Source organism: Lachnellula hyalina (genome assembly GCF_007821495.1).
Source record: "Lachnellula hyalina strain CBS 185.66 chromosome Unknown contig00106, whole genome shotgun sequence".
Taxonomy (NCBI): domain Eukaryota; kingdom Fungi; phylum Ascomycota; class Leotiomycetes; order Helotiales; family Lachnaceae; genus Lachnellula; species Lachnellula hyalina.
This window is the reverse complement of record NW_022157220.1, coordinates 84,218-107,789: the sequence shown is the minus strand read 5'-3', so window position 1 is coordinate 107,789 and position 23,572 is coordinate 84,218. Positions and strand designations below refer to the sequence as shown.

At 48.2% G+C, this 23,572-nt stretch overlaps 11 protein-coding genes across 11 annotated transcripts; 6 read left to right on the top strand and 5 right to left on the bottom strand.

Annotated features, from left to right (window-relative positions):
* Positions 1–656: 656 nt before the first annotated feature.
* LHYA1_G005992 (putative J domain-containing protein) lies at positions 657–2,327 on the bottom strand (the record flags this gene model as incomplete). The annotated part of the gene is made up of 3 exons (XM_031150933.1): positions 657–830; positions 923–2,169; positions 2,222–2,327. 3 exons carry the CDS (start codon positions 2,325–2,327, stop codon positions 657–659), a joined length of 1,527 nt encoding a protein of 508 aa, XP_031003914.1.
* Positions 2,328–2,942: 615 nt separating this feature from the next.
* On the bottom strand, positions 2,943–3,929 carry NRS/ER (Bifunctional dTDP-4-dehydrorhamnose 3,5-epimerase/dTDP-4-dehydrorhamnose reductase; the record flags this gene model as incomplete). The annotated part of the gene is made up of 3 exons (XM_031150932.1): positions 2,943–3,392; positions 3,442–3,791; positions 3,848–3,929. 3 exons carry the CDS (start codon positions 3,927–3,929, stop codon positions 2,943–2,945), a joined length of 882 nt encoding a protein of 293 aa, XP_031003915.1.
* Positions 3,930–5,128: 1,199 nt separating this feature from the next.
* On the top strand, positions 5,129–6,670 carry slc35e3_1 (Solute carrier family 35 member E3; the record flags this gene model as incomplete). Its single annotated transcript, XM_031150931.1, has 5 exons — positions 5,129–5,280; positions 5,436–5,622; positions 5,733–6,217; positions 6,376–6,567; positions 6,634–6,670. The coding sequence occupies 5 exons, from the start codon at positions 5,129–5,131 to the stop codon at positions 6,668–6,670; spliced, it is 1,053 nt and encodes a 350-aa protein (XP_031003916.1).
* A 324-nt stretch (positions 6,671–6,994) lies between these two features.
* slc35e3_0 (Solute carrier family 35 member E3) lies at positions 6,995–8,282 on the bottom strand (the record flags this gene model as incomplete). Its single annotated transcript, XM_031150930.1, has 5 exons — positions 6,995–7,124; positions 7,191–7,252; positions 7,324–7,711; positions 7,786–8,007; positions 8,089–8,282. 5 exons carry the CDS (start codon positions 8,280–8,282, stop codon positions 6,995–6,997), a joined length of 996 nt encoding a protein of 331 aa, XP_031003894.1.
* A 998-nt stretch (positions 8,283–9,280) lies between these two features.
* erg-6 (putative squalene synthase) lies at positions 9,281–10,881 on the top strand (the record flags this gene model as incomplete). Its single annotated transcript, XM_031150929.1, has 4 exons — positions 9,281–9,348; positions 9,397–10,456; positions 10,503–10,694; positions 10,741–10,881. 4 exons carry the CDS (start codon positions 9,281–9,283, stop codon positions 10,879–10,881), a joined length of 1,461 nt encoding a protein of 486 aa, XP_031003893.1.
* An 885-nt stretch (positions 10,882–11,766) lies between these two features.
* Positions 11,767–13,657, bottom strand: cpdS (Carboxypeptidase; the record flags this gene model as incomplete). Its single annotated transcript, XM_031150928.1, has 4 exons — positions 11,767–12,352; positions 12,599–12,809; positions 12,855–13,427; positions 13,486–13,657. The coding sequence occupies 4 exons, from the start codon at positions 13,655–13,657 to the stop codon at positions 11,767–11,769; spliced, it is 1,542 nt and encodes a 513-aa protein (XP_031003890.1).
* A 1,553-nt stretch (positions 13,658–15,210) lies between these two features.
* On the top strand, positions 15,211–17,012 carry LHYA1_G005986 (uncharacterized protein; the record flags this gene model as incomplete). Its single annotated transcript, XM_031150927.1, has 2 exons — positions 15,211–16,701; positions 16,764–17,012. The coding sequence occupies 2 exons, from the start codon at positions 15,211–15,213 to the stop codon at positions 17,010–17,012; spliced, it is 1,740 nt and encodes a 579-aa protein (XP_031003889.1).
* Positions 17,013–17,391: 379 nt separating this feature from the next.
* On the bottom strand, positions 17,392–18,955 carry gpi14 (GPI mannosyltransferase; the record flags this gene model as incomplete). The annotated part of the gene is made up of 3 exons (XM_031150926.1): positions 17,392–17,769; positions 17,865–18,159; positions 18,216–18,955. 3 exons carry the CDS (start codon positions 18,953–18,955, stop codon positions 17,392–17,394), a joined length of 1,413 nt encoding a protein of 470 aa, XP_031003892.1.
* A 211-nt stretch (positions 18,956–19,166) lies between these two features.
* On the top strand, positions 19,167–20,162 carry TSNAX (Translin-associated protein X; the record flags this gene model as incomplete). Its single annotated transcript, XM_031150925.1, has 2 exons — positions 19,167–19,419; positions 19,606–20,162. 2 exons carry the CDS (start codon positions 19,167–19,169, stop codon positions 20,160–20,162), a joined length of 810 nt encoding a protein of 269 aa, XP_031003891.1.
* A 425-nt stretch (positions 20,163–20,587) lies between these two features.
* sym-1 lies at positions 20,588–21,314 on the top strand (the record flags this gene model as incomplete). The annotated part of the gene is made up of 3 exons (XM_031150924.1): positions 20,588–20,598; positions 20,687–20,847; positions 20,923–21,314. 3 exons carry the CDS (start codon positions 20,588–20,590, stop codon positions 21,312–21,314), a joined length of 564 nt encoding a protein of 187 aa, XP_031003886.1.
* Positions 21,315–22,592: 1,278 nt separating this feature from the next.
* On the top strand, positions 22,593–23,479 carry tif451 (Eukaryotic translation initiation factor 4E-1; the record flags this gene model as incomplete). The annotated part of the gene is made up of 3 exons (XM_031150923.1): positions 22,593–22,805; positions 22,862–22,933; positions 22,991–23,479. Coding segments are annotated over 3 exons (774 nt in total), but the record flags the coding sequence as incomplete, so codon positions are not given.
* Positions 23,480–23,572: the final 93 nt, after the last annotated feature.

Sequence of the window (23,572 nt, the reverse complement as noted above, 5' to 3'; positions counted from 1 at the left end):
ACCCCCGGCCCGAAACCCGTATCCGTATCCAATTTCCGCGCCTACCTCAAGAAACAAAACAAAGGCGGCCATTTGACCAGTAGGAGTAGTACGCCGGGATCAGCGCGTGGGAAGGGAGTGGCATGTGGAAGTGCAAGTGGAAGTGCAAAAGTAGATGCAAGTGGAGAGAGCAAGGGGAAGGCTACGAGAAAATCAATGGGATATGGAGAGCCTATGACGCAGGCTTGGGAGTTTGATTGATTGATTGAAAGTTCGAGCAGAGCATAGACATGTCAGTGTGTAATCAGACTGATTTTTAAGCACCAGGCAGGGAAAGAGAAAGTCGTTTAGGCTGGGTGGGATATAAATAAGGAGACGTCAATGAAATTGAAATTGGATTGATATAACCCCCGAGTTTAAACTACCTAGCTATCAAAGTTCCTCGCTACCTACTGCTTCATCCTAAACCTCATGCATGGCATGTATGAAAACGTGAGGGATGTGTGTACTGTATTACTCCATCTCCCCACCCCCCTTCCTGTCTATGCGGTAAGATGTTCTCTAAAAAGCAAGCACTTCACTCGAGGTCCATCCTCCCTCTCCCTGATACCCCTGGGGGTATCTTGATAACCAAGCAAGCACAATCTCTCACCCCCAGCCCCCACATACACGCTCGTTCAAACCTTTGGCACATTCGGCACGTCAGCAGCTACTTCATGAGCAGCAGTTGTCTCTTTCTTATGGGCATCCTTCCCCTTTTTATCTTTTCCCTTTTCTTTCTTGGCTGCTGCTTCGGCGACCAGTTGTTCAAAGGCCATGTAGTCGCCTTCTTCTTCCGGGTTACGTTGTGCCTTTTCGGTTGTTAGTAAAGATTGCGAAGGGTCAGTGGGGAAAGGGGGGAAGCTCTTAGGTAAAGTAAGAAGGGAAGGAAAGAGGTAATTACCTTGGCATAGATCTCCCCCGAAATAACCAGCGCCTGCGCCCTTTCCAACCGCTTCGACATGGGCACCTTCTTGTCATTCAGAATCTCATCACACACATCCCTCAACACGCTCTGAATCTCAAACTTGCTTCCCCTCCAAGCTGCAGTAAGGATCTTGCCCGTCACGCGCCTCTCATACTCGTTCTTCTTCTCATCCGTCCACTCCTCCCCGCCTTTCTCCTCGGCCTTGGCCATCTCCTCCATCGTCATCTGCGCATCAATTGCGCTTGATATTGTGTTCCAAGTCTCCTTTGCTAGCGTTCCCTTATCCTTCAATCTCGAGAAGAAGCCTCCAATGCCCAGGAATTTCTGGGATTTTAGAAGAGCGGTGGATTTCTGTAAATATGTTTGACCTATAGCGTGCAAGATATCAAGACCGAACGACTCCATCTTTAGATTCTCAACCTCGAGACGGGTCTTTTCTTGAAAGGCTTTTGTGACGTCTGGACCCTTGTCGGTTTCCGTCCATATGCTAATCCGATCCACGAGTTTCTTGGCCAGGGTATCTACTCTCTCCTTGCGGATCTTTGCGCGCTCCGTTTCATACGCAGCGAGTTCCTCGCGCTGTGCTTTCGAGAGACCGCCCTTCTTCTTTTCCTTCTTCCGGAGATCTTGTTCCTCTTGTGTTAAACCGGCAGCGGACATCTGGGCCTCTTCTTCCGTCTTGTCCATAATGGCTTGTCGGATTGGAATGCCCGTTCGTCGTGGAGTAGAGGTTCCAGAGCCAGAAGGACTGACAGCTGGTTTGGCGGCAGCAGCGGGTTTCTCGAATGTAGCTGATGCTGTAGAGAGATGGTCTGCATCTGGTGCATCCGAGACCGATGCCCCAGGTACTGTTGATCCTCCCACTCCAGCAGCAAAGTCTTGTCTCGCCTGCTCCTCTGCCAGACTCGTCTGCTTGGCTTCTGCTTCCCCAGGGAACTCCTCTGCCGCCTCTTCCTCTGCCTGCTCCTGCTCTTGCATCGTAATGTCCATGGTCTTGGTAAGGTCCTTCATGAGTGATATCTCCCCGATAAGATCGATGAACGCCTCGCCGCCAAAGATGGTTCCGAAGAACTCGGCGGGGTCAGCAAACCCTTCTGAGGGCTGCGCGTGGTCTTTGCCGAATTTGTCATATTGTTTGCGCAGGTCGGTATTGCTGAGGACTTGATAGGCTTCGCCGATGGCTTGGAATTTCGCATGTGCAGTGTCGTCGCCAGGATTTTTGTCTTGGGGGGGAGGTCAGTATGGTAAGCATATAGAGGAGAGAGAAGCAGAAACCTGGATGGGTAACAATGGCAAGCTTTCGATAGGCTCTCTTGATCTCAAGCTCGGTAGCATCTGGCTTCACGCCGAGAGCATCGTAATATGCGGTATCTACAACCATTGTGCTGTCTTGCTTTGTGGCAAATGGGAAGTAGAGAGCAGAGTGGACTATTCTGTAATGTTGTTGGCGGTACGATGGTCTAGGTGGGTTGTAAGGCTGAGCTTTTCGGACGGTCGCACTTGGCGAAAAGAGGGATGAGAATGACGACGCCAGGCGAGGCGAGGCGAGGCTAATTATATATTACAATAATCCGTTGTTATTCATGGGAAAGTTAATAATCTGCTCTAATCATATTCACACAATCATTCCCGGAATATAACTATTTTGTTTCATTATTGTCAATCACCCCTCTTTCACTGACGTAATAATAAGTATACCTACCTATCGGATACTGTATGATAATGTACCAGTCAGTCTGAATAGGCGATTTAGAAACTCTCAAAGGACTTTTCGCGTGCAATTTGCTACACATGGGCAGCTGTTATGAATAGGCCTTTCATCTAATTGTCCACTTGAAACAAGACACCATACCATCTTGTATCAGAAGATTTCACTCGAGGGACTTTCAAATTTGTTCATGGTCTTTTCCTTTCCAAATTTCAATTTATCAGATAGACCGGATATAGATGCTAGATAAAGGATCGACTTTTAAGCGCAATTATATTTTCCAGAGATCTATTTCACACCAGCCTTGGCCATGCGTTGGAAACATCCCTTGTACGCCTCGTGGATCTCAGGAACAGTGTAACCATACTCCTTGAGCTTCAACTCCAGCTTGGTAGTATCCAGCTTGCAGTTGCTACGTCCAGCCTTGATGACCTTGGCTTGCTCATCCAGGGTGAAGTTCTTCCAGGTGAACTCTGGGCGAACGAATTCCTTGAACAAAGCGAGGACTTCATTGTGGGAGATAGCACCTGGGTTGGTGAAGTTGTAGATGCCAGTCTCCTTGTGCTCAGCCAGGAGGATGGAGGCTGGGAGGAGATCGGTGAGGATGGTGTTGGAGTTGGGGATATCGACAACACGATCGTACTTGGCGATCTTGGTGACGAAGTTACGGGAGTGGAGATCGTCGCTGACGGGCATACGAAGGCGGAGGATGAGGCAGTTGGAGTAGAACTTCATGATCTAGAGGATTGTTAGCCATTGCAGGAAGAATGTGTGTCTTCTTACTAACCTCCTCGACGTGTGCCTTGGTCTCCGAGTAGAAGGAGCCGTTGAAGTTGGCCTTGTCCGTCTCGAGGTATCCTGGTCCACCGATAGGGTGAGTCTCGTCATAGGCGTAAATGCAGCCAGTTGCGAAGACGGTGATATGGATGCCCTTCAAGAAGCAGCAGTCTGCCAAGTTCAAGGTACCAATAACGTTGTTTCGGACGGTCTCCTCCTTGTGGTCCTCGCACCAGTCGACATTTGGTCGGCCAGTTGATCCAGCAGCGTTGAGGACGTGGGTGGGCTTGACTTTCTCCAATTCGGCGAGGACAGCTTCTCTGTTTTGCATGCGGATGGTGGTGGTGTGGACCTCCTTTCCTGTTTAATTATAAGCTTTGATCCTGAGCTGGGCTGAAGTGGCAGAATGCGCATACCTTGCGACTCGAGGAGAGCCTTCAGGTGGCCAGCGACCCAACCTTCACCACCCCAGATGAGATAAACTGGTTTAGTAGCCATTGTAGTAGATATTGGAGGTAGAGGGGATCTGTTAGAAGAGGCGATGTGTGTGTGTGTGTGGTGGTGCTATGGAACGATGTTCAAGGGAGACGGTGAGGAGAAGAGAGGATGGAGGGAGGATGGAGGGGTCTTTCTGTTTGTGGGTTTGTAAGCTATTGGTTGGACGGATGGCAAGGTTCATGCAAGGGATATTTTACCTGTGAAGAGTGTGTGGAGTGAGGGGCTGGTGCTAGGGCTGGATCTCCCCCACTAATTGGACGAAATAACGATAGATACAGTGCTTCGTAGGGGTCCGACCAATCTTAGTCGGCAGCAAGTACGAGGTACGTATACATAGGATTTGATGAAACTCCAAGGAAGGAAGCATTTGATTGTAATTTGATTAGAATGATAATATGAAGAGAACTAAATATAAATTTCAATCTTCTTTCCTGCTAACATACCTACTTCCAAGTACGACTTGGATCCGATAGACTTTGTGCTCCAGACAGTGCAACCCCAATGGATAGCTATAGTAGGACGCGTACTCGTATATAAAGTATAGAATCTGCAACAAATGCAAAAAGCTTCAAGAGTAGTCACGTTTCAAAAGATGCTTTCCACTTCCCTCAACACACCCCAGGACAGCTGCATCTTGGCTCAAAGTGGCACAGTACAGTACGAGTATGATCCGCCGGCGTCTGTCAGCGAGCGCGCTTACTCACCCTCATCGAATTTGAAAAATTCCAAAGGAGCGCTTGTCATCATACCACACCTCAACAGAATTTGTTCAATTATACTAGGTACTTGCTGCTCGCTGCTCTGTTTTATACCACACCACCCACATCTCCACCTATTGCTCTGTAGTGAGGTTGAGGCTTCTGGGAATTGAGCCTCGATAACGAACCCAAAAGGGATCATCAAGCCGCGTCGCCGGCCAAGCCAGCCAAGCCACATTTTCTCAAAACGCGTATCGATTTCGAACACAATTTAACTTTTTCCCTTTCATCCCTTGGGAATCACCAGCAAACCTCACTATCATCTAGACTTATCAGATCAGTCTCTCAGAACAGCACATCGTCATAAACCACAATTTAGTTGTGCGCCTAATGAATCAGAGATCATTCTTCACTTCGGGCTAGGAATACACCACTACACCTCTCCCACTTGTATCAGACTATCACTGCAGAAAAGGGGTCAGCCATCAATCACATGACAACATGCCTCACGATCGAGGAGACTCAGAGCATGGCATTCCTCTTTTGGACGTCGAAGCCCAGGATGACAAGAGACATGAAGATGTCCCGCAAACTCCAGTCAACCCGGACCAGGCTTCTGCGCGCAAGAAGTTTCTCATCTGGACTGGTATCAAGTAGGTTATCACATTTTCCGCCGATCCGCCGTCCCATCATGTTGAATCCTACATACCATTTGTATTCCAATACTCATCTCTACCCCAATTGCAATGAGGATCCTCTCCCCTTTCATTCATTCCCCCAAAAATGCAACGCTGATTGGCTCCTCTAGCATGGCCGCAACAATCGGCATAGTCTTCACCAACAAAGCAATCTTCAACGACCCCGCTTTCAAACTAATGCAAACTTCCTTTGCCTCTTTCCACTTCATCTGTACCGGTTTAACACTCTACATTGTATCCCGCCCCTTTTTCGGTGCCTTTGTACCGAAACGAGCCGGCGTGGTAGAAATGCTACCTGTAAGGCCCCACCTTTCTATACATTCGTCACATGATCCACCCCCTTCTCCTCCTATACATAAATCTTATATATGTACGTATTTATATTTATATACTCACACACCCACTAGCTTGCCCTCTCCATGTGCCTCAACGTCGTCCTCCCCAACCTCTCCCTCGCCTTCTCCACCGTAACAGTGTACCAACTCTGCCGCGTGCTCCTCACGCCCAGCACGGCAATAATAAACTACATATTCTACTCATCCACGATCCCGCGTCCCGCCGCTCTATTCCTCATCCCCGTCTGTCTCGGCGTCGGCATCACATCCTACTACGACACGAAACCCGCTGCCCCGGCTACTGGCTCCGGTGCCGAGAAGGTCGTCGCGACGACGAGTAGTCTGGGCGTTATATTCGCGCTGTGTGGTGTGTTGGCTAGTAGTGCGTATACGGTGCTGATAGCGGCGTATCATAAGAAGCTGCAGATGTCGTCTTCGCAGCTGCTGCTTAACCAGGCGCCCATCTCGTCCGTGCTCCTTATGTTCGCTGTGCCGCTTGTCGATCAGGTGCCTGTGCTTAGTGATGTGCCGGGGTACAGATGGGCGATGATTTTGATGTAAGTTATTCACTCATCCCCCTCCTCCTGCTCTTTCTCCTAGAATCTACCTAGCGTAGTAGAATTCCTCTTTCGCATAAGCGCATAAAATCCAATCCAATCCAATCCAACCCAACCCAACAAAAACCAAATAAACGCTAACTCACTTCCCACCCTAGGTCTGGAGGCTTCGCAGCGCTAATCAACATCAGCCAATTCTTCATCGTCGCAGGCAGTGGCCCAGTCTCCAGCACGGTAGTGGGACATCTAAAGACAGTCAGCATTGTGGGCATTGGATGGGCGGTCGGTGGCAGGAGTGTGGCTGATAAGAGTGCGTTGGGGGTAGTCATGACAGTAGGCGGGATTATCGGGTAAGTTTCGTTTCCCTCCTTTTTCACTCGGTGGGGTGGATGAAGACTTTGCTAATTTGGGTGCAGATACTCGTATATTATGTTGAACAAACCCAAGGGATAAGAAACAGAACTTATGGGGAGGGAATCGGGTATTGGGTTTGGGGTGGCTTTAGAAAAGATATGCGGTATTCATTAGAATCGAATCCGCGGGTTCATCTGAGGTTACGCAGAGAAAAGAGTTGGAAGGAAATGCAGGTTGGGGATTAGAATTGGTATGGTACCTACATCGTATGGGGTTTCTGGACAACACAGGTAGTCCGAAAACTGATATCGAGATGTATGATTAAGTACACTACGTGCAGCGGTCGGCTTAGATTAGATATGAATTTGTAAATTCAGTTATTGCCTTGCAATTACTCATATTTTTTCCAATACATTTCCTCTCTTAGTTCTGAGACAGCTGCGAGTAAAACGTGGCTCCGCCTAGCGCTAGAACGATTCCAAGGGCGTCTTTTACAGTTAGAACTCGACCTTCGCTGGCCCAGCCGTAAGTGAGGATAATAACAGTTTTGACGCTATTGCTTGTTAGATACTTCTTTTCGTCTTTTCGAACAAGATAGCTAGCTAGTGTGATAACTTACTTGGACGCAACGTTAAAAGTCAACGCACTCATACGTCCAATGATTAAAAACTGCGACAAATTCTATAATAAAAACATCAGCAGGTGTCCAAGTGTCCAGGAGGGAGATTGAAATGGAAGACCGTCCATCTTACCAGCAAAGCAGCAGCAAGACCAGACAAAAACAACGCCACAAGCGTATCCCTCGGGATCTTCTTCACATCAGGCACGGTATCCAAAACCGGCGCCAAGAACGCCAACAGCAGCACGGAGATCGGAGCCTGGTTAAGCAGTAGTTGCGGGCTCGAAACGAAGAAATCTTTCATCTTCTTCCCGATCCACACTTGGTAGAATGCGGTGACTGTGAATGCAGCAGTTGCTATCGACGCGCCGAGCGTCGTTGTACCTGCTGCTCCTGTGTTTGTGAGGGCTACTCCGATGCACACGCTTGCGAGAGTGCTGAGGGTAAGGAGGGATGTGGATTTGTTGAGGACGAGGTATTGGAGGAGGGCTACGCAGGGAGTGGTCATGATTTTCGCTAGTCTGGAGTATGTTAGTATAGGTAGCCTTCTGTGACAAAAAGGCTTGAATATGAGGAATTGGGAGACGTCACGTACTGGTAAAATCCAATGGAGTTGTATGTCAAGCTCAAGTTCCCCAGTATCAAAAATCCGGCAAAAAAACTGCATAACGGTACCATTTGTAGGAACGGTAGGCGGACGGGGATAAATAGGTTGAAGGGTGTTTGACTAGCTATCCATAGGACTATCGATGTGCAAGTGAAATGCCACATTGCAAAGCATATCTGCATGTTTTTCAATTGGGGGTCGCGGAAGATCCTGAAGATATTAGCATTTGCATGTTTATGGAGGGGTAAGGTTCAGAGAGAGAAATGTAATTCTCCTCGTCCGCAGACATACCATTTATTCAAAAACACGAGCGTAACTGTACTGGTTATATTCAGCATAATACATGCCACGTCAATCGCCTGTTTCCGTAACCCCTTGGGCGATTCAGCAGGCACGGCAACAGCTGCTGTCTGCTCTTTCGAGTCGTCGTCCAAAAGCCGCGTATTCATCTCGACGTCCGCACCTACATTGTCGGATTCAATCATGGCAGCGGTTGAAATGTATCGAGGGCATCAATGTGGCTTTACATATAACAGGTGGGCTGAGTATTCCAATGTTAAAGAAGTCGACGTGGCCGAGGCTGAAGGATCTCAGTCTATAGATGGAATGAAACGGAAAAGGGTGCGGCTGACTTGATGCTACCGCATGGTACGGTAGAAGAGTTCATCATGTGCCATTCGCATCGGCTGAGCAATATGATGGTTATATCTGGAAATGTCTCAGTGATGTGAAGTGTCTGATATGCAGTGAAGAGGGAAAGCATATCCCTCCCGAGGCTGAGGCTGACAAGTTATTTTGCACGACTACTAATTGGTGGATTCTCTCTTATCTAAATCATGATTGGCGCGTCTAAAGTGACCGGGCCGGGTCAATCAGGTTACTCCATGAGTCCATGTGGATCCACCTCTTAGCGTATATAGATATAATTATAATTGGCTCTCTACTCCAAGTATTTTACGATGTAGATCCTCAAAACCTGCAATTGTTGAATCTGAGCTCTTTAACTAGTCCGGAATATACGGGTACATTATTTAATAGTAAATCAACTTGACCTTACAAGTAGACTTACCTTAATTAAAAAACAACTGTATTATCCGTTGCGCTAACCCGGCTCCGACCCCGGCTCCGTCCACCACGCACCACATGACGCTCGGATTTGCTTTTTCCTTCCGAAGTTACACTAGAAGGAGGGAAAGTATATCAACACGACCTTCCCCGTTGTACCACTCAGTCACTACTGTATCTGCGATTCCCTTCCTCTCTTGAATCCCAATCAATATCGATATCTCGCCCTGCCGAGCCTCATACCAGTTCTATCGCATCGTCTCAATTGTCCGTCAGACAATGACAAACGCTTTGTGAATTTTTTTTTTTCAAATTCTGCTCCCAATTCCCTTTTCAACCACCCACCACCCGCCATCTTCCTACCTTGGTTCCCACCTGTCTCCTATCCTCCTACCAATTGCTATTCCCTCTCGCCATCATGGTCAAAATCAACGACCTCTTGTACCTTGCGGTCCATCCAAACCAGTTGAGATCCATAATCCAATGGTGATTCTTGTCCCCTCAGCTATGCGAATCACGTCTAATTTCCTCCAGGAAGCTATGGCATGATCCAGTAAACAGTCGCGACCCCGATAAGGAAACAGAAAATCTCAAACAATGCTTCTACTACCTCAACATGACAAGTCGAAGCTTCAGCTCCGTCATCCAAGAGCTCAATCCTGAACTACTCGTCCCAGTCGCCATCTTCTACCTCGTCCTTCGCGGTCTCGATACAATCGAAGATGACATGACTATCCCACTACCAAAGAAGGAGCCGCTGCTACGCGATTTCGATAAGATTATGTTCCAAGACGGCTGGAATTTTAATGGCAACGGCCCTGATGAGAAGGATCGCGAACTACTTGTCCACTTTGACGTCGTTATTGCTGAGTTCAAACTGATCAAGCCTGTCTACCAGAAGATCATCTTAGACATAACCAAGAAGATGGGCGATGGAATGGCGGATTACGCAAACAACGCCGAGTTCAACGAAAATGGTGTGGATACTATAAAGGACTACGAATTGTATTGCCATTATGTTGCGGGATTGGTCGGTGAGGGTTGTACGAGGCTGTTTGTCGAAAGCAAACTGGCGAATGCCGCCCTTCTCCAGCGCCCAGAGCTGTCAGAATCTATGGGTCAATTCTTGCAGAAGACAAATATCATCCGTGATCTCCAAGAAGACTATCACGACAAGAGACGCTTTTACCCCAAGGAAATCTGGTCCAAACATGTCACCAACTTCGAGGACCTATTCAATCCCAAGAACGTAAAGGCAGCGTTAAATTGTACATCAGAGATGGTACTCAACGCGATTCAAAAAGCCGATGAGTGCCTCTTCTACATGGCGGGAATCAAAGATCAATCAGTATTCAACTTTGTTGCTATCCCTCAAGTCATGGCGATTGCGACACTTGAATTGGTCTTTCAGAATCCCAAGGTGTTTACGGGAGTTGTCAAGATTACAAAGGGAGATGCTTGTCAATTGATGATAGAGGCCTCACAGAACCTACGAACTGTTTGCGATGTCTTCAAGAGATATGCGCGGAGGATCAGCAAGAAGAACAACCCAACAGATCCAAATTTCCTCGAGATCAGCATCGCGTGTGGAAAGGTTTGTAATCTTTACCTCCCCATGGGAACATTGCTAATAATCATAGATCGAGCAATTCATCGAATCTATCTACCCAACGCAAGACCCCAAGGCTCTAACTAGGCAATACAATAATGAGGAAGAGATTGCTACTCCCGCGGATGCAAAGGTGCAGGCTGAGCATGAGGAGGCGAAGAAAGATATATTGTATCTCTTAATCGCAGTCATGTGCACCCTTTTTGTGATTTCAACAGCAATGGTAAGTACCTCCCCCAACGCAAGTCATTACCCCTAACACTCTTCAGATCGGCATCGCATGGCTCGCCGGAGCACGTTTCGATATCGCATTCAACGAGCTCCGAAATGGGAATTTCTTCCCAAAATACCAACAAGGCGGCGAGGTAGCTGAAGCCATTGTACAGCAACACGACCACATCGAGTTGTGAATTATACTTTCATTTTTGTCTTTGTTATACCATAATGTCTTCTATACAGGTTGTAGTATGATTTACGTTTCCAAAATCGAGAAACTTTTCCAGGTAATGGGTACTTAGCAAGCGAAGGATTGTATATTAATAGGTGCCCACATTTGGGGTATCGACGACATAACAAGTCGAGGAACAGACTAATGACATGGCATTTTCACAGAGTGGGGACAGGATATATGTTGGCTTCAAGCTACCTGAATATATGTCCAGTAAGTATACATGCGTGACATGCGGGGATGAAGAACTAGCATGGATGTCAAATTGCAATTCAGTCACTCAATGACTGTTTTTTGTGCCGAGAAATGCTGATATCGATTGCACTTGCTCAGTGATGAGACGATGCTTGATTCTCTTACGTTTTCTATATGAAGAGATGTGCGTTGGAATGCGGACATACACGTTGGGGTCATTGGGGGATTTTTGATGCTCGACCTGGTGGGACTTTCCTGTTTCGAACTTCTTCTTTGCGTCTCGTTGCTGCTTAATCTAAACGTGGGTGCTCGAGTGACAGGCCGAGATTTGCACGTCAATTACCAACTCGAGGAATTCCAATTCCCTCTATTTAAAAGGCGTGTGGGTGATTTGAGCTGGGAACGTGGAGGGTGGTTATGAGTGAGTAGTACGTACTGTAGGTAGGATATTGCTTTGAACCTTGTATTTTACGTATACGCAACTTATATATGCCTATTGTGTACGTTGCTAGCAAGACACAAGTGTGGACACCAGAGTTTCAGCGAAGATCAAGAAGAGTAAGTACGTTGGTCGGTATATAATTAGTCAGTCCAAACAATATCCAAAATATACACGTATCCTATAACTTTTATATTTCACATGGTTTAGACATTAGACAATCCAACCCTCACCCCTCTTCTTCAGCGGCGGCGTCGTCCCCGTGAAATTCCCCGTCTGCGTCGTATAATCCCCCTGCGTCGACAGATCCGGGATCCTGCCTAGCAGAAACTCCAACTGCCGATACGCCGCCCCGGGCACGTACTGCGGAATCTCATGCCCGGCCAAATTAACCGTCACGAACGTCAGTCCTCTCTCCGTATGCCAAGTCCCCTGGTACCCCGCGCCAGCCGTATCGGTGAACACGGGACTATTGGGCACGGCACCGTTGACGTAGTCCAGGATCTCGCCGAGGGACTGGTGGTACGGCACGAAGAAGTTCTGGGTGTAGGACGGGGGGGCCTGGAAGCCTTGCAGCCCATTCCAAGTCAGGTTCTGGATGGTGATTAGGGAGCCGTTGGAGAAGAGCAGGAAGTCGAGGAGGCCGTGCCCGATAATCGTGTTGTTTGTGCGCTCGATGACGGAGGCGAGGGGGCCCAGGGCTGAGGGGACGGATTGGTCGCCGTGCGGGAACAGGTTGGGGCCGGCGCCGCACACGTAGTAGTCGGTGGGCGGGGCGTGGATTACGGCTTGCACGTCGCTGCGGTTGAAGTAGTCGTTGGGGCGGCGCCGAGGGATGGGAATCCGAGTTCGTCCCAGAGGAAGGGGCAATAGTCAGTTAGGTGGTAGATGTTGAAACATGGGTTTACGTAGTAACTGTATGACGAGGGTTAGTTGTATTCTACTTAATGGTGTCTTGAGAGCAGAGGGATAATAAGTTTCCGTTTTAGGAAATATTTGAGGATATGAGATAGGGAGTATAATTTGAAAAACCGGTTGTCCTTACATTGCGTTATAGATATCGTCATAAAGATCACAGCCTGTTACGGTCCAGTCTGGGGCGGTGGGAATTGGACCGGAGGGAGGGAATTCCGATGTCCATTTGTCGTGGAAGGCTGTGAAGCCGCATGACTCGGCACGAGCTTCGATTCCAGCCATATACGTCTCATTGAGACCAATTACATTCTGGTAATATTTGAGGGCTGGCACGACAGGAGCTGGTCTTGTTAGCAAACGTATTTCAAGGAGAGTGTCTTACTCACCATAGATCATTGTAGAGTCTTCGTTGATGGAAGGGTCATTGATCTGGACACCCTTCACATTGAAGTATTTGGTATCATTTGTATCCAACATGCCCGAAGCAATGTAGGGAATATACTGCCCAGCATAGGACTCTCCAGTAATATACACCTTGTAACCATGCAAGGAAAAGGTATCGATAAAGTTCTTCCAGAACCCCTTGAATTGCTCAGCGACATCATGCTCATTGTTGACAAGAATGTTCCCAGGAGAGAAACCAGTGCTGACTGGTTGATCGATGTAAATCATATTGGTCAAATTCGTCCAGGAATAGGGGTTCGAGATCGGGGCATAAGTGCCCGATTGCCAGATAAAAGGACCATTTTCTTGAAATAAGCCGTCCAAGGAACTGCAACCAGGACCGCCATTCAGCCATATTGTGATCTCTTTCGAGGCCAGTGGGTTCGAGGACGGGAAGAACCAGAACCATAACTGATTAGGATCACTGGAGTTTGCGCTAATTGGAAGGGTTCCAGCGTAACTTTCACCAATGTTGAAGTCGATCTCGGGGAGGGCACTTCCATTGACCGCGAACTCTTTATGCTAGAGTTAGTTTGAAATCGACCGGGCCCATTGGAGGGTTCAAAAACGTACTGGATGTTGTGTTTGTCAAGAATTGCGAAGTGTCTCTCTTGCGAGGCGCATCCTTTGTCAGAACAGGTGGGTTTGCCCTTTTTGCATACTTTGCAGCTTTGTTATGTGGACTTTCCACGGCCTCAGTGAGTGAAGCTGCAAGGAGCAGAAGGAGGGAATTGACGGCCCGCATGATTGCTTGACAGGACAGGAGGTCTCAACTTGGGAAGAGGACTCGAGATGAAATTCCAAGCTACCTTTCATGGGGAGAGCTATCTATCTTATACATGGTCTGTCTCATTTCACGACATGCGGGGTGGAACTTTCGTGATTCTCCATTGTGAGCCATCATCGTCATGAGATGCATATACGACCAGGACTTCCAAATGTTTGTTTCTGCGACCTCCCCAACAGGGCAATAGATCGGTGGCGGGCGCGGATTCCCACTGTACCTGAGCCGCATACCTTGCCCTGCCCAGACTCAAAGTGGCAGTTGAGAAGAAGTAGTTCGCATGGCAGTCAAGGGTCAGCCTGGCTCGCCTGGTCTGCATGCAGTATGGTTATATCCGGGGATGCGACTGATTCGCCGCGAGGGGAAAGCTTGGAAAGCTTGGCTCTTATCTCCCGGTGCTGCGGAGAATCCGATATGACTTTGCGTTAATTATGGTGAGCCTGCCATTTGATATTAAATATCTTTCCTTCAACCAAAGTGCTTTTACTTTAGGAAGCTAAAGTTTTACTGAGACCATACTGTACTTGGTAGGCAAGTTGCAGGCGAGTGCCGGTGAGGGGGGGGTGTGGCATGGCTATTCCAAAAACGGACTTTGACTTTGGTATGAAGCATCATTGAAAGGACCTCGATACTTTGGTCTAATTATCAGTGCAGGATGAAACAAAGCTGAAGTCTAAACTCTCTATTGTCATCCTATATTAAGTTCCTACTAGAAAAGCGAGAAAGTCAAGCTTTCCCATGCTAGGTCATACAAGTCCAATGCCCGTTGCATACCCGCGGCGTCCGTCGAATGACTAATCACGTGAAACCTTCCTGCATCAACCATCTGCTTGTGAATGAGGCTGGAGATTGATGATATACGGAGGTATCGATAACACAGTGCTTCTCCACAGACTATGAGCAGTACTAGAGCAAAGTCCGGGGAAGTTGGTAGCCAAGAGAGAAAGAAGCCAACCACGTACTTACACATAACGTGATGTGGGGTGACGATTTTGACACCATACCAAGACAGCTCAGCCTCACTCATTGATTCAGGTGGAGCGTCGTGTTAAATTGCACTGTACTGCGTGGCATGGCATGAATGCCTTCCTTTCTACAATTTCTAACTACGGCCGATAACAACCTCCAACATAGTCGCATCCCATTCCATTCCATTCCTCACTTCTCTTCTCTTCCCCAGTTCCCATCCCATCCCATTCAATCCACTACCGATTAAAGATACCCGCACCCCACTCATCGGTAATCCTCTCCGCCTCCATATCTGCAGTCCAACAACGACAAGATACGAGTAATCCGCGAAACGGCATCTTCCTCCATCCTCCGAATTGCGGCTCTGTTCCCCCAGTACGCTGTTTAGTTTTCGCAGAGATATTCTAGCCACAGAGGACTTTTTGGCGATTGGGGCACCAGGACGTTTGAGACATCTAGCGACAAATCCAGCGAATAAAGAGTCTATGACGAACTCCAATATTCGCACAAATTCAACCTGAAATCAGTGCATGCCCAAGAGAAGGATGGCTACAACCTTCACAGATCCCTCGCAGGACGTCCGTATCGATGAGGCAGGGCCCAATCACACGCTCCATCTCTTGACCACGGCCAGCACACCTGCAACACCTGGACCCTCAACCCCGACAGTATCGTCACTTCCCTCCCCTCTGGAGAGACTGATGGTCAAGGACTATGAGGACGGTATTGTGCCTCCGTTACGGCCTATGAGCACCCCATTTCCAGAGGCATATATGGTAGAGGGGGATATTCAGTGCTCGCAGCGGTCGAACGATGCAGATAGGTTTGGTCTGGACACTACCGCCCTTTCGATACCCGCGGCGTCTTCGAATGCTACCTTTCGACAGCTTCCAGGCGAAATCCATGAGTGTATCCTCGATCACATCTTCGGAGTCCGGGCTTCAACATCTTCCAGGGCTCCCACGGCAGGAGGATCGAAAGCTTTGCGCAGATGGGGGTCGGCTTTGAGACACTCGAGGCGACGAGAAGTTGCACAACTTTCTCTAGTGACAAGCAAGTGGAGGGAATTGATACAAGAGCGGCTCTATCGACATTTGAAGATCAAGGGGACGAGAGAGTCTGTGGACCAAGCCTCCTACTGGTTCCACGAACACCCGAACCTCTGTTCATACGTTAAGCACATTGAAATATGGTTTCCTGTATTTCAGCAAAAGAACCCAGCCTTTGACCGGACGCATCGAACTCCCTCGCCAGACCGATCCGTGTTGATTCGATCACTTGCTTTAGCAGACAACACAAACACAAACGTTACCTACCAAAGCCCGTCGAATAATTGTAGTCTATATGAGGTGTTTCTATTCGTCCGGTTGACATTCGCAATGGCATGTATTTTGACCCTGGAAGGCGGAGACAGGAAAAAGCCTCCGATGGTGCGGCATTTCAGCAAGAACACGACATCACTACCGGTTCTCCCACAGGTCAGAACCCTTGTTTGCAAGGGACAGTGGAATCTCATCAGAGAAAACGAAGATTTTCAACATATTGCGGCTGCACTACCAAGTCTCCAAGAGTGGCATGGTTCCTATGCAAGACCAAAGTCGAAGGCGTACATTTCCATGTCTACGATCGTCCCAAACCTCCCACGATTCCTCACACACCTGAACATCTGCATAGAAGCAGATTATCGAAGGGAGGCCGTGTCCCCTCTGTTCGTTAAAAAGGTAAACGCAAAAGCGCATCTCTGCCAAGAGTTGGCAAAAGCGCTTCCAACCTTGGAGCATCTGGCGTTTACGGGACGGATCTGCGGGTGCTTTTTCAATCAAGGAGCAAGATTATCGAATCCCCGAGAGTCACGATTAAAGAGCATCGACCTCATTGTTAAGAACGTGTGTAGACCGACTTTCATTTGGAATGATGGGTCAGGCATCACGGACATGTCATTCATCTTAGCTTTCGAATCACTGGTTCTTGCAGGAGTAAAGTCATTAGAGCGGCTTAAAGCCTTGAACTACCTTCGAATCCGGTTCTCGATCTCGGTAAGTCTTTATATTCAAGTAAAAATACCACTCGTTCAAAACTAACGAATTCAGATTCCCAGGTCCCAGCCTTAAACCCCTATTTCCAGCTCAAGAACAACCAATGTACTGGCATCTGGAGCGACACCATAATCGACACTCTTGCCCAAACCCGACCCCGTGCCTCCTTCCTCGAGAAAGCCGAATACCTAGGCGACATTGGTTTTAAAGACGGACAGTTGCTGGCTCCGCCTACGTTCTCCAAGACGAGGCCGTTGTCGATTAAAGTCTCGAGCTATGCTTCGCTCAACAGCGGGATTACGATTTCATGATACCCCGAGAAATCTCTCTTTCTCTCTCTTTTCTAATTAATCTCATCTGCTTTGCTTTGCTTTCATGGCGCCGGCTCGAGAATCTACTTGTTTGTTTTGTTTTGTTTAGGTTGCATTTGTGCATTTGCGGGATGGGACGGAGTGTCGGATCATATAACCTGGTGCATGTCATAAGTCGGAATAAGCTGGATTGTAATACAGCGACGGAGTTGAGTTGCTTGCATGGCTGGCATAATCTGGAGTTTCCTCGTTCGGTCACATACGTTTGAGCATAACGGCGTTTAGATAGGCAGATCACGGAGTTTGAATGAATGAATGGATTAAGCAAGGAGTGATGTTTTCTCTCTCTTTCATTCATCTTAAATTCGTTCTTTCTATCTTATTTTACATATGCTTGAGATTGTGATTTTGCTTTCGACGTTGACATTGACATTGGCAGTGGTGAGGAAGTACTTGTGCCTGTACCTGTACCTGTAGATGTTGATATAGCCGTTGCCGATTCCCTTTCAGTCCCTCCAATATCCCCCACTATAATCCCCAACACCCACGCATTGCACAAGAAAAACAGTAAGCTGGACACCCACAGACCCGGCACGAAGGTGCTGATGCCTAGGAACTCTAGCCGGAACGCCTGCTGGAGCCATAGACCCTGCGTGGCGACCCAGAGGAAGGCGGCGCGCAGGCCTAGCGCGGGGTGCGTGAGGAGGGTCGAGGTGGGCAGGTAGAGGGGGAGGAAGACTAGGTACCAGAGGAAATACTTTTAGGGGGGGAGGTTAGTGAGAGAAGATGTGTGGGTGATGGGGGGAGGAAAGTACGAGAAGGGAAGGGAAAGGAGAGGTGGGGGGGAAGTACCTGGCTTGTGCAGACTTTGTTAAAGGATACGAATGCAAATGTCTGTGCTAGCATTGTCGAGGGTAGGTCTTTCTTTGCTAGGAGCAAAGGGAGAGCGATGGCTGAGAGGAAGAGTTGCGGGATGAAGGCCAGGGATTCTAGGTGCAGGGATGAGGAGGGGAAAGATGGGGATGAGGATGCAGAGGATGTGGAGGAGGAGAGGTAGAGGAGGGTGTTGTAGGGGGAGAAGTTATGCCGGTGGTCTATCCGTGTTACGTGGTGGAGATACGTATGTTGGAGGAAAGGCCAGCCGTAACTTTCGTGCTGTTAGTATTTTGGGGGGAAGTGGAGAGGATGGGATGATGGACTTACATCGAGTACATAAGCCCATTTAATCCCATGAAAGTAAGTAGACTTACAACAGCCAGCTTAATCCTAGCCGCGTTACAAAACCTCCAGACCATTCCAAAAACACCACCACTTCCCTTTCCCTCCCCTTCTGCCTTCTTCTTTTCCTTTTCCTTTTCGTTTCCAACCTCCTCTTCATCCAACCACCAAACAATAGAAGGCGCATAAATAAACGGATAAATCTTAAAATGCACACCAAGCCCCAACAAAAACCCCGCAAGTCCAATCCTCTTCCCCATAACAGCCCACAGCAGCGCCACCACCAGCACCCCCAACAGGCCCTCCGAACTGCCCCTCGTACTAATCGTCGCGACCATCGGGTTCAGCAGCCAGATACTCGCGTACCTCAGGGCCCTACCCATCTGCATGCCCTTCTGCCTCGTCAATACCAGCACAATTAACCAGCCCGCTACGACATCGCCAGCGGCAAATAACACTTTTCCGAAACTGAAATTAAACCACCACCTCGTGCTTGTGGTGGGCACGAGCAGCCATGCGAGCAGCGGCGTGTAGCGGTACGTGTCGCGGTCGTAGGGCGAGCGGTGCTGCGTGACGAGGGACGCGGCCGAGGTGAAGACGTTGTAGTCGATGTCTGTGTATTTCAGGGGCGAGTGGGCGTCTTGCCAGAGGCCGTAGAAGAGGAGGGTGGTGCGGAGGAGGATAGCGGATGTGAAGACGGGGAGGGGGGAGAAGAAGGGGGGCATTGCTCTTTTCTTTTTTGGGGGTGGTGAAGAAGGGATTAAGTGAATGTGGATGGGGGATTAAGGAGTGTAGTTTTTAGATAGACATTTGGGGCTTGGTTTTTATTTTTCTGAGGGGATGGGATTTAGAACTTTCTGATATCAAAAGGTCGACGCGTTGGACGTGGAGCTCTTTAGCTTCAATTGAACCCTGCCCACCAGCCACACCTCAAAAATGGAGCCACTACCACCAACAGAAGCCATGAGCGAACTCTCCATCACTTCACATCCTCAATCAAAGTCAGAGTCAGAGTCCATGTCCGAGCAGATGTCAGGAATCAAGAGAGATCACAATGGCGTCAAGAAGGAAAAAGAGGTGAATGCGTCACCCTTTATGCCCATGTTCGAGGCTTTCCGAGACGAGCTTGACGAGCACCATGATCGCAGAGAGAGGATCATTAAAGCTTCACGAGACATCACAGCAGCGAGTAAAAAGATGCAAGTCCCCCCTCCCCCAAACACTCAAAACTCTCAAACCAACCAACTGACTCCAACCAGTATATTCTCCCTCCAAAGGTACCTACAAAATCACGTGCCCTTTCAAAACCCATCTCCATCACCAAACCACTTCTAACAGACCGTCTGAAATAATAGAGTACGGACCTTGAAATCAGACATCCCACCCAAGATTGCCTTGGAGACCGCAGAGCGCTACACAGCGATGCAGAAACAGTTCTCGGCCATCGCGGCAGATCTCACAGGCATCAACGCCTGGCGCTACCAGCGGCAGATCTCAGGCGGGATCCAGGAATACATGGAAGCTGTTTCGTTCGAGCATTATCTGAAGCACCAACGTCTCATTACCATCTCGGAAGCAGCAGGGACTTTACAGGAGGGTATTGAGCTGACTGGTGATGATTATGTGCTTGGACTGTTTGATCTGGTGGGGGAACTGATGCGCTTTGCTATTACGGCTATGGCTACTACTGGGTCTTTGCCTGGAGGAGGAGGTGATGGGGGGAGAAGGGATGTTCTTGTTGATTTGAGGGAGTTGAGGACGTGTTTTCAGGCGCTGGATACGGGGTCTTGTGGGGGGACGGGGTTGGGGAAGGATGTGGAGAAGAAGATGGAGGTTATGAAGACGTGTGTGGAGAAGGTTGAGAGTGCGGTTTATGGCTTGATTATTAGGGGGGAGGGAAAGGCCGAAGGGTTGGGTTCCGGGTATTGCTGATGATAGAGGGGTGGTTGAGAGTTATTGAACTTTAGGGTTAGTCAATGATGATATAAATATTGCATCTTTTTTGTTAGGAACTTTCTCATAATGACAAATACGTCATAGGAGTCTAGCCCGAATAAATTCTCAAATGTAATTCTTTTTTGTGTCTTTAAATCTAAAAATAATTTCGGGTTTTTATCAGTTCAGTCTCAGTTCTCACACACAATCGGATTAATGATCTTCCAAAACTGCCATTTGTGGGGTTCCCGAATCCCCATCCCATGAAGAGCCCCCTATTCGGCCGCTAGCATGGACATGGGTAGCTTGCCCTGCTTCTTCAACATTTCAATCCTTCTTAAACATTTTCAACGTCACACATTCAATTTCCAGCAAAACCATCCCACCACTCCATCTCCGGTCACAAGAAAGCATCAGCCAAGATGTTGCGCTGGTAAGTTGTTATTTGTAAAGAGAAGACAATTGACTCTGATTGCATTGCACGCCCGATAACAATGCTAATGGTGTATGTATGCATTCAGGTACCAAAGAAAGCTGGCCACGAGCCCCCTGCTCACCCAGAGCATCACAACCGCAGTCCTCTTTGCAACGGGCGACACGATGGCTCAGCAGCTCGTCGAGAAGAAGGGATTGAAGAACCACGAGCTGGCACGTACAGGACGCATGGCCTTGTACGGAGGAGGTACATACCCTCCCCCCTTTCTCCCCCGAGATAATATCCTACCATAGCCAATCCCAACTAACTCAATCGCCACAGCAATCTTTGGCCCCGCCGCAACAACCTGGTTCAAATTCCTGCAGAACAAGATCGTGCTGCGCAACAAGAACGCCGAGATCGTGGCACGCGTCGCAGCCGACCAGACCATCTTCGCCTCGACCAACCTGTTCGTCTTCCTGAGCAGCATGGCGATCATGGAGGGCACGTCGCCGAAGGACAAATTGGAGAGCACTTACTGGAATGCCCTAGAGAAGAATTGGATGGTGTGGCCTGTTATTCAGGCGGTGAATTTCAAGCTGGTGCCGTTGCATCATCGGGTGCTGGTTGTTAATGTTGTGTCGTTGGGCTGGAATTGCTACTTGAGCTTCTTGAATAGTCAGGGGGGGAAGAAAATTGAGGAGAAAATTGAGGCTGATGAGGTGGTGGAATAAGTAAAAAGATCATGCATGGTGGGTTGGATTTCTAGATCGAGAAGAGAAGAGAAGAAACATGGCGATGGTCTGATATATAAAGGATCTGTACAGCTGTATAGTGCAGCAAAAGCGGAAGCAAGGAGTTCTTGGCGTTTTAGAAGAAACAAGAGGTATACATCCCACCAAACTTTTTTTTGTTTATAGATGAATAAAATTCTTTGTGTTTACCAACACCTTCACCATCTGCCAATATCCTAGTCCTGTTATTCTTACTACGGTACCCAACCACAAGAACCACTCACTTCCCACAGGACTCCAACATTCCATCCTCTCTACCCACACATGTACTTCTGTCTCTGTGAACGAAAGAATGTAGATATGACATCTGTCACCTTGGGTAATGTGCTTCTGTCTCAATATCCAGGTTCAAGACATTTTTTACTTGGGCTACTCTTTCTAGTGCTGTTCAGTATATGTACGGACTATTTTGAAACCCACGTGTGAGAATCGAAGACTCGCGATGTAAGTTGAGGTGTGGCTGCATTGTAAGAAGTGTGGAAGGAGACTATGTAGTAGTGGGTGCTTAAGGCGCCAACACCATTTTATGCAAGTGCTCTTAAAGCTAATCTTAAGAGGAAACACTTGATAGATTGGGGACTGGAGTTCAATATGGACAAATCATCAATGAGCAATTTTTTATCATTATATATCTTTATATCTTGCTAAGCTGTCTACCATGAGCAACGCTTATAGCATAATACCAATTAAACTAGTATCGTCAACTTTTGGTAATGTACTTATCATTTGAACCCTTCTGTAGATATAACGCCAACACGTAGAAGGGAAATCATTTCCCTAATTGAAATGCTTCCCCATTCTTGAACGTTTCCTCTAAATTCTAAAATAAGAATGGCATTTGATTATAGTAACGTGACCTTGTTGGCTCTAAAACCTTATTCTCGCCTCATACATGAGGCGCTAATAATCGAAAAGCTTCAATCTTGAGAAGTTGCAACTTTCAATCTGCAAACCAAAAACACCAACCTCAAACCACATCAACCTACGACTAACTGCCCGGTGCATAGTCGCAACTACCACATCTCCATAGACGAACTCTCGTCCTTCTTTCTTCCACTTAATCTCCCACTCGCGCCTGCAATTCGCTCTCTGCGGCCCCACCACGCGACCATAATACTCTGCCCAACACTTCATTCCTCTTCACTTGACACCCAGGATTGAAATCCTATCGGAGACATTGGCAAAAATCTAATCACCGGACATCGATCAATAATAGACATCATGGCCGCCGCCGCAGCTTCTGAGCCCGTTGACCTCTCCACAATTCCCATCTCTCCTGATGGCCCCCTCGATGAGAACAAGAAGCCCAATAGCGATGCTGCCACTGGCGAGGAACAGATAACCGTTTTCCACGACAAGGATAACTTCAATGTCAAGCATCCTCTGATGCACAAGTGGACTTTGTGGTTCACCAAGCCACCTAGTGGAAAGGTTCTACTCCCATGTCTTCTGGCGCATTCTCTTTGACTCCCACTGACTTCTTGTAGGGCGACAACTGGAATGATCTGTTGAAGGAAGTCATCACCTTTAACTCGGTCGAGGAATTTTGGGGTGTCTACGTATGCTTTTAAAATGGCTTATTTCTCGCAAATCCACAAGCTAATTAACCTTCCCAGAACAACATCGCTCCCACCTCCGAACTGGCCCTCAAATCCGACTACCATCTCTTCAAGGAAGGCGTACGTCCAGAATGGGAGGACGTCCAGAACAAGCACGGCGGCAAGTGGTCCTACCAATTCAAGGAGAAGCGCAACGTCCCGATCGACGAGCTCTGGCTGCACGTCATGCTCGCGGCTATCGGCGAGACGCTCGAAGAGGAAGGTGATGGAGAGCTCATGGGCGTCGTTGTCAATGTCCGCAAGGGTTTCTACCGTATCGGTGCCTGGACCCGTACAATCGGCAAGAGCATTCCAGGTGGCGGCGACGGCGATGTTGCAGGTGGCAAGGGACGATCTACGGACAAGGGCAAGGAGGTACTCATGAACATCGGTCGCAAATTCAAGGAGGTGCTTAAGTTGCCTGCGACAGAGGTGGTGGAGTTCTCTGGTCACACTGATAGCGCTCATAGCGGAAGTACTCGTGCGAAGGCCAAGTATACAGTATAAGTGCGCTGTCTTTGTGTCGGTCGATAGATTTACTTTACTTTGATGGTTGATTTTCATCGAGATGATAGCATTGCATGCGAATGGAATGGATTG